At 41.2% G+C, this 9,339-nt stretch overlaps 1 protein-coding gene across 1 annotated transcript; it reads right to left on the bottom strand.

The window, feature by feature from the left end:
- Positions 1–1,650: 1,650 nt before the first annotated feature.
- LOC121972431 (pentatricopeptide repeat-containing protein At4g16835, mitochondrial-like) lies at positions 1,651–2,448 on the bottom strand. Its single transcript, XM_042524101.1, has one exon. The coding sequence runs from the start codon at positions 2,446–2,448 to the stop codon at positions 1,651–1,653; it is 798 nt and encodes a 265-aa protein (XP_042380035.1).
- Positions 2,449–9,339: the final 6,891 nt, after the last annotated feature.

Genomic DNA, 9,339 nt, shown 5'->3' with positions numbered 1-9,339 from the left:
GGGGAGGTTTCTTTGAGTGGAGTGAATGATTCTTTGTGAGGTTGTGTGGATTTGGATGCTTCATTTGATGGCTGGATTGAGGACCTTAGGTTAGATGAAGGAGGAAAACTAGGGGAGGAAAAATCTTTTGGGATCATGCCTTGTTTTCCGTTGGATTCTAGATTTTCTTGCTTTGATTTCCTGTTGTGATTCTCTGCTATGATTTTATGTGATGATTCCAATGTGTGCATTCTTAATCATGTTGGATGGGTATTTTGGATTTGATTTTGTGACTTTACTACTGATGAATCCATTGTGTACTTGCTTAAATCTTGTTGACTTGGTATTTCAAATTTAATTTTAGGATTTCCTGTTGTGAGTTTATTGATGGGTTGTTTAATCATGCTAACTTCACATTTCCATGGCAAAAATTTTTGTGGAATGTGTGTTGGTTTTTAGGTAAATGCCCTTACTTAGTCCTTTGAGTTAGCCATGGATTTCTGGGATTGATTCCGTAAGTTTAATGCATTTTCAATGTGGTTCATGCTTCCCCATGGTGATTTCAAATTTCTTGACAGATTTGATAGATTGGGAATTGATTCAATGTTATTCTTGATTCCTCAAGTTAGCTATGGTTTCTGGACAGATTTAGTAGGTTGCAATGCGATTCAAATATGGTTCTTGCTTCTTGTGACAACTTTGGATTTTTTGGACAGATTGGAGGATGGTGAATTGGTTTTGATGTGTTCTTTCTTGCTTTTAGTGATAGTCTTGGATTTTATTTACTGGATAGATTTGGGAGGTGATGAATCAATTATTATGTTGTGCTTGCCTCTTCATGCCTCTTCATGCTATCCTGAATCGTTGAGACAAATTTGGTAGAATAGGAATTGGTGTAGTTTAAGTAGTTGTTCTTCCCTTATTTTCTCAAGATACTTAGATATATGCATTGTTTGAAGTTCTAGTTAGTTTTTTTATGAATGATAATATAAGAACTATGCATGTATACTTGCGAGATATGATAGGAATGAGTCATGTTCTTCCTATAGGGATAACTAGATGGATATGTGCATGTTTGGTGACAGTATGGGATGGGTACCTCGGGATGAACTCCGGGGAGGGCCTTCCAAACATGAATGATAGTGCAACGCATTGGTTTCGACTAGTGTGAGTTGTACCATAAGTCATATTCTTGTTGCGCAACTAATTACATGATGATAGACCAAATGAATAGGCTCTAATGATGGTTACCACACCTGCGTTGTGTTTGTCCTTTATTAAGCTATGCATATGTTTTACTTTTTGTAGAGTAAGTTTATGTTCCATGCTTCCTAATTTTGATCTCACTTATGTTATGCTCTTGTTAGGTTTTAGATCCTTGCATTAATAATCGCTTAAGGGTATATGCTACTAAGGACATGGTAGGAGATATAAAGGTGGAGTTATTGAGGAGGGGAGATAGAATCATAATACATTATCTGGGGGAATAGCATGTTATGAGATTGTGTCTGCTGATTCGTCATTGTAATAATTGGGGGTTGGGGTTAGTCTTTGGCTAGAACTTGGTAGAAAATTCATATACTTCATTCGTGGGACATATGTTGAGTTTTGAGATCCATTGGTTATGCGAATTTTCCTCGAACCTGAGTTTTGTTTTCTTTATATGGCATATTATGTAGTAAAACAGTCGCCTGTGCTCGATGGGTATTGTATGTTCTGAGCTTGAGTAAGGAGTCTGGGTTGTTTCATATGGGATTCGATCCTAAAGAGCTTTTGTGCCACTTTGCTACTAAGTTCCGAGTTCCTAAACTTCCTACAAGCTACAAGCAAAGCACCCCACACAAACGAATCAAGTTGTATTGGCATTGCATCAATGAATTGTGTTGCTTCATCCAAGAGGCCAGCTCGCCCAAGCAAGTCTACCATGCAAGCATAGTACCTGAATCCCTGGTCGATAAACCCATTGTGGTTGCAAGCTGAAAGAACACTAACGAATGTGATGTAGTTTGGGTCGATCTCCAAATCCACTATTTCATCAAACAGTTTGATCACTTTGTCTCCATGCCCATGTTGTTGGAAAGTAGTTAGCATGGATGCCCAAGCGACAACATTGAACTGGTCCTTTGCCACATTGAAGGTCCAATATGCATCTTCTAAGCTATCGCATTTTACATACATGGTGATCAAGGAGCTCCCAACACATTGGTTTTGGGCGCACATGGTTTTTACTATCAAGGAATGGACTGTAGCACCTTGACCCCATGAAGCTAGCATGGCCAAATCTTGGAGTAACGTAGAAAAGGAGGTTTCATCTAGGGAAACTCCCTCTCCCACTATATGCAAGAAACAACCACAAGCATCTTTGGGGCAATCACTTTCGATCCAACCGATTATCATAACATTCCAAGTTACAACATCTCTGTTGGAGAATTTGTCGAACACCTTCGCAGCTTCTCCAAGCACCCACATTTGTAGTACATGTCAATGAGTGAGTTCCTCGCATAGGTCAAAGATGACTCCACCGCAAGCTTAAACTCCAGGTCATGCACTGCTCTCTCGAATTTGATGCTGCACTCATTTGAGCATGCACTCAGCATGCTAGACAAGCTCACTTGATTGGGGTCAAGGACCCATCATAGTTCAACAATGAGTGAAAAGCCTCCATTGTGTCACAATACAGCTTGTTGTGGATGATCCGCACAATCAATGCATTCCAAGAGACGAGGTTCCTCATAGCCATTTCGTCGAACACCTTTCGGAAATCTTTGACGTGACCTCACTTCACATACATGTCGATTAAGGCGTTGGTGACATAGTGTTGGTGCAATCGACCTCCAAGGTTTTAATGTCTGACAAATATGTTTAATGGAGCTTGTCACGCCCCAGAGGAGTCCCTGTCCAAAGAAATTTCGGCAGCACCTCCCCTGTACGGGTGACAATCTGAAGCATTTCTACAGGCATAATATACATCAGCCACAAGCGGCTGGAATATACACACAACCACGCAGTTATATATATATCATCAGCCTACACGGCTGAAACAAAACCAATACAGCGGATAAACATAAAATACAAGCCCATATAAAACCAAATAAAACACTGCTAGCCAGCTAGGCTTACACCACACAACCAAAACAACACTCCGAACACAAAATCAGAACACAAAGCTAAGTACACAAATACATATACCAAAAATAACAATAAACAAAGGCAGAGACAGGGCTTCTGATGTGACATGGGGACCGGCAGCCAGGATACTCAAAGCGTCTCCATAAATAACCTAGTACCTGAAAAAGATAATGTCCACGGGGGTGAGTTCAACAACTCAGCAGATACCTAGTTGACATGTATAGTAAACTATAACAAATAGTAATAACTATGGAGTACAGTCTCCTGAACAAAAGAAGGTAATGCATAATAGAAAAGGGCTGAAGAGAACTGTACTCACCAGGGCCACCTATCAGAATAATCAGGTCGTCAGACCGAAAGTGTCATAAATCCTGTATGCATGTCAAACATATGCATCCATCCAAATGCAGCATATAAGTGCAGCAAACACAAGTAGTAAATGCATAAATGTGTATGATGCCAATGATGCGTCCTGGTCACCCCTGACGCCAGTCAGTCATCTCACACACAATGGTGAGACCGAGTGGGTAGGGCTGTGACAACCGTGCACTCTACCATCACCATACCTGATGAGTGGCTGAGTGGACGGGATGCTGCCGGAGTACTCCTGTCCTCTGACCCCAAATCATAAATAGGGGAGCTCAATGCTCTCATCTCCCGGTACAGGATGACGGGGAGATATCTCTGCCGGCTACCACGCTGAGTCACCTGACCAACGCAGCCAAACAGAGTCCACCGTCTGCCGGCTACCACGCTGCTACACTAAATGCCAGCGGAGCCAAACAGAGCAGAACTGTTTGCCGGCTACCACGTTGAGTCCTCAGACCAACGGAGCCAAACAGCAGAACCGCCACACACCTGTCTGATATACCACTAACCCATGAGTGGTGGTGTGTACAGTACATGTAGCTGGTGATGTGCTCAATCATAGTGGAGCCGACAATCACGCAGCATGCAATCATGATGCATGACACTAAGCATGGCAATAAACTGATCAGCATAACCATATCTATATACATAAAATGAGTATCATAATATCGATGGTCAAATATGAAGATCTAATGTACACAGGTCAGATAGGATATCAAAAACCTAGGTTCTGAACATAACAAACATGGTATGTCACTACTTCTCTGAGCACATATATATATATAATCATGTGGGTACTAGCATAAAATGCATATCAGGTGAGCAGACAAGCATGTTACAGGTATTCAAAAGTGACATACCGAAACAATGACGAACATAATTATTACTAAAAGCTATGACCTACTAGACATATCAACAAGATATATCAAAAAGATAAGTCAAGGTACCCGCCTCCAATATAAGGATCCAAATCCGATCCAAATCCAACGTCGAGATGCTCGTCTCGAATTACAGTCCTGTAAATCACATAATGTACAGTTTAACTAATTACACAAACCACAACTGGTTAAACTCAAACCCAATTTAATAATAGCACCACAAGTGCACATCATTAACTAGTCATTCGTATTGGGTAGGCATGACTCCATTCATGAACCCGAGAACATCAAGGAAAACAAAACATCATAACCATTAACAAATCTACAGCTAACTCTAAAGACATCACAACAAATCCCACAGCTAGAAGTAGAATAAAACATATCAGGGATTAACATTCCTCCCAATTCAAAGAACAGCTTGAAGACGAAAAAAAAAACATCTAGAGGTCCAAGTACGAATTCCCAACAAGACTGCAAAAATTCCCTCACAGTTTCGTTCAATTAATCGGCCACTACAGCCAAACAAATCTGACGGCGATTTCCAAAACCATACGGAACCAAAGCTTCACCAATCAAAGTTTGAAACACCATAAATTTATAAAACTCGAGCAAAGGAAAACCCTAGGTCAGTGCTGGAAAAATTATGAAGTTGAACCTGTGGTATCCAAACAAATCTCAAATTTTCTACTAAGTAACCCCTTACCTTCATGATCGCAGTTAGAGCACCGGGTCAAGAATTAAGGCACGGTGTGGAGATGGCCAGCGCTGGTCCCGTGCGGCGGGTCGTGAGCACAGGGAGGAGAGGGAGTCGGCTGGCTATGACCCAAACTAGGGCACCGGCAGAGGAAAAGAGAGGAAAGGTGGCACCATTAGAAGCTAGGGCACGGCTATTGTGCTCCCAAATCGCAGCAAAGGAGGAAGATTGGTGTCGGCGCTAGAGAATAGGGGAGGCCGGAGGAAAGCTAGGGCACGAGGCACTGGGCACAAGGTATTTGTCGGCGGCCGACGCTCGGGAGAGGAAGAGAAGAGGGAAGAGGGAGAGGAAAGGCGAAGCTCAGCCGCCGGCTCTCTAGTCCCTGGCGTCGTCGGCGTCGGCAGAGGAGAGGGAGGAACCGGCGGTTTGCGGCGCCGGTTAGGGCACGCGTGAGGGAAAGAGATGAAAGCTCGGCACACACAGGTTTGTGGGGGAAAGGGAAACGACGTGTAGGGAGAAAGAAAAAGAAAATAGAAAAATGAATAAATAAATTCAACTTTTCCTCACTTAAATGGGGTAGCTTAAATAGGCTTTCCCTGACCCCGTTTTATCCCCGTAAACTTGTCCATACGGTCTCCGAAAAATTTCGGAAAATTTTTTAAAAATTTCGAAAAATTCCCTTATCATTATTCACCATTTTTCCGATATTTTACAGAGCTTGATCAAGGGAAGTCCTAGTCATGGCTAGGCAAGGGTGAAAAGTCTATCGAGTGACTAGTCCTAACCATGGTTAGACAAGGGAATCCTAGTTGCGGCTAGACAAGGAAAATCTCTACAGATCATAGGAGTCAAGTAGAAGGATTTGGTAGGTATGGAGGACCCGATATCGAATCTCTGGTGGGTCGATTCAATGCTGAGTCTTAGTGAGTGATGCTAGGTAGAGAAAATCCTAGAGGGATGTAACTCTAGGTTCTGGTGAGTGAAGCCAGATGGAGGAAATCCTAGGAGGAGGTAACCTTAGGTAACGAGAAGGTTTGGAGGAATAAACTATAAGTAAGGTTGATCGGATGGTTTCCGGTCGATCGCGTACGGTCGACTGGACCAACGATCTTGGTAAATCTATGTTTAGTTTTACCATAGTATTTTACATTACGATTATTGTTGTTGACTAATTTAATATTACAAGAAAAGTCTTAGTAGATCAAGCGATCAGACACTGAACTGAAAAAGTCTAAATAGGTTTGGAGGACCAATATTTGGTAGGTAGGTTGAGGTAAGCAATTGGAGAGAAGCGACGGTGAGGTCGTGTTCCAGAAAGGAACAACCTTAAGTCGCTAATCTATCTAAAAAATTTGGAAGATTTTTAAGTTGAGATCAATACAGTTTTATGCTCAATTACTACTCATGCATATTACTAATCATGCATCATATATATATGATCGGAAAGAAAGCTAGAGAGGGGGGGGGGGGGGGGGAATAGCAATCGTCAAAAATTTGATTTTAAAATAGATACGCAGCGGAAGAATAAGAAGCAATGCTAACACGACCAAGTTTCTTACTTGGTTCGGAGCCTTCGATGATTCCTACTCCAAAGCCCGCACTCGTCGAGTGCTTTCGTTGGGCAATCCACTAATAGTTTGAAATGGTTACAAATTACAAGTAGAAGAACTATATATAAAAATTACCGACAATAAAAGACTAATTAAAGATGAAGTCTGATTGTCAACAGAGTGTAGTAGCATTGCGGGAGCTTTTTTGGAGCACCGAGCAGAAGAGAAAGTCATTGCAGTTGTTGTGTTGAAGCTCCAGGTCGAATGCCTTTATATAGGTCTATTTCGGGGGCCTAGAACTCTCCGCGCACCTGAACTATGTGGCTCGGCCAATCAACGCGCTCCACGTCAGCTTGTGGATGAAGTTTTGGGTCCAGACGCCTGAACCACCTGGGCGCCCACAGCCCTGCCCAGGCAAGCCTGATCCGAGCACCCGGACTCCTTCCATGCACCTAGACCCCTTTTCTTTAGCCTTTCCGTCTGCAAGAAAAGTTTATTCCAAGCAATCAAAAAATATATTTTACCCTGCAAAATATAGTTAGCACAACATAATAGATTATGAGTAGTAATTAGATCTTGTCTCCCCGAGACCAGAATCTAGTCAAGGTCTCAGCTTAGATTTATTAAATAGATCTAAGATGGACCGACGTCTATAGTTCCCTCAATGGGGAATGCGTCCTCACTGGATTTCTCCTCCAGTTGCTTACCTTTACTTATCACTTGCAGTTACTCGACTTACCTCTGACCCACCAGGTCTTCTCGTCAATTGTCAGGTCCGCGGACCCAACTGGACTTCGGCCAGTTGTCAGGTCCCGTGGACCCAACCGGACTTCCCGCTAGATATCGGGTCTCACGGACCTATCTGGACTTTGTACCAACTATCGGGCCCTGCAGACCTAGCTAAATTTCCCACTAGCTATCGGGCCTCATGGACCTAGTTGGATTTCAGTCTAGTGTTAGGTCCTTCAAACCAATCAACTCTTGCACACTTGGTAGAAGTATTAGATGTTGGATTGTGGCGGCCGGCTAGCCTGCAAATACAAAAAGAGACCCTTCTCGAATTTTCAAAATAACACTTGCATAAAATAAAAAAGTAATAAATTAAAACAGAAAAAAGAGGCACAAGATGTTTACTTGGTTACAACCGGGGAGGTTGTTAATCCAAGGAAAGTGTCGCATTAGTATCTTCTTCAAGCAGAGAAGCCTCTTACAGCAATGATATATCACTACAACAAAAACCCTCATAGACATCGGTTTTCCACCGGTGTCTATTTCATTTTCGACCGATGTCTATGAAGCCGATGTTAAAAGTCTGCCATTTTAGACATCGGGTTAAAACCAGTGTAGTATCACTTAACGACACCGGTTTTACAGCGGTGGAAAACCGATGTAATATTAGTTAATAACACCGGTTTTACAGCGGTGGAAAACCGATGTAATATGTATATTTTTTCACAAATTTGATTTCCGAAACCATGAAAAACCGACAATAACAAAAAAAAAACACAAATATTCACAAATTATACAAATATTCTTCATTCAATAATATCCATAAAATACACAAATATTAACAAATTATATAAATAATCTTCTTAGAACAATATCCATAAAATACCCAAACATTCTTTTTACATCAAAAGCTAGCTAATAGATATACTATCCCTAACCATTAATGGGTACCCCACGGAGCAGTAGGCCTCACTTCCTGTCCAGATCCAACATTCAATCCTTTCCCTAGGTCCCATAGCATAGTTCAGTGGTCGGCTCTGAAGTCCTCAGTGGTAGAAGTCCGACCCCATTCTCCTTTTCTCGTTCGCTCCTCCCTTTTCCCAGTCATCCCTCTTCCCTGTCATCTGTGCAATTAGTTTGTAAATTCAAATAACCAGAACACGAGAAAAATATACATATTCAATGACATTCAATAAAATATATAATATAGTTAAACAAAGTGAAGACCTTGACAAAATTAAGACTCCAATGGTTTAGTCATGCATATTGCATAGAGTTCAATTGAGGAGTAAGAACTAAGAACCATATAGCTGACCAAATAGTTAGCAAAAATATGGGTTCATTGATGTTGATAATATATTTCTCTGTCCTATTTACTAATAACCACCTGATATGGGTTCATTAAAAAATTTTGTCATATTTTGTCAAAATTAGAATCAACTAGCTATAGACTGAAACTGAGCCTAAGCAGAATCAGAATCATAAACTTGCTGAACAATCTTGGGCATCCTACAATAGATTATCCAAAAGTTGCAGAACAAAGTTGTAAAAAGTAGTAAAAGATTTGCAACTCTTATTCGATGCATAACAACAATTTTGATTTTGACACACGAGGCATTAACACCTGTTTTAACTTGACGCTATCTACTTGATAAAGTCAAGCAAAGACATTTACCTTCACTTCGATCCTTGAATCCTCGAATAATACATGCAAGACTCCAAGGCCTTCCACCAGAGCATGCTTTTGCTCCACCTTTTAATATGCCATTGTGTTGCTTCACTCTGAGAATATGTCATCTTTTGTCAAACAATGGGAAGGGTTTCACTTACATATGCACGAATCTATATATTCATCAACAACATCTTCCTGCCAGACGAATCTAATGAAGGTAAAGGCACACAAATAATACAAAAAAGATTCTTCTGAGTGTGTGTTGATAAAATATGTGTACGCACCTTAAAAGTCCTCATATTTAACAGAGAAACTTTTCCACCTGATGCAGACGTTGCA

The sequence above is a fragment of the Zingiber officinale genome, chromosome 4A, assembly GCF_018446385.1.
Source record: "Zingiber officinale cultivar Zhangliang chromosome 4A, Zo_v1.1, whole genome shotgun sequence".
Lineage (NCBI taxonomy): Eukaryota > Viridiplantae > Streptophyta > Magnoliopsida > Zingiberales > Zingiberaceae > Zingiber > Zingiber officinale.
Note: the sequence above shows the minus strand (reverse complement) of the source record. Positions and strands in the feature narration are given on the sequence as shown.

What these genes read in the sequence shown, in the direction of transcription:
- LOC121972431 (XM_042524101.1), bottom strand. Translation starts at nt 2,448, where the DNA reads ATGTGGGTGCTTGGAGAAGCTGCGAAGGTGTTCGACAAATTCTCCAAC.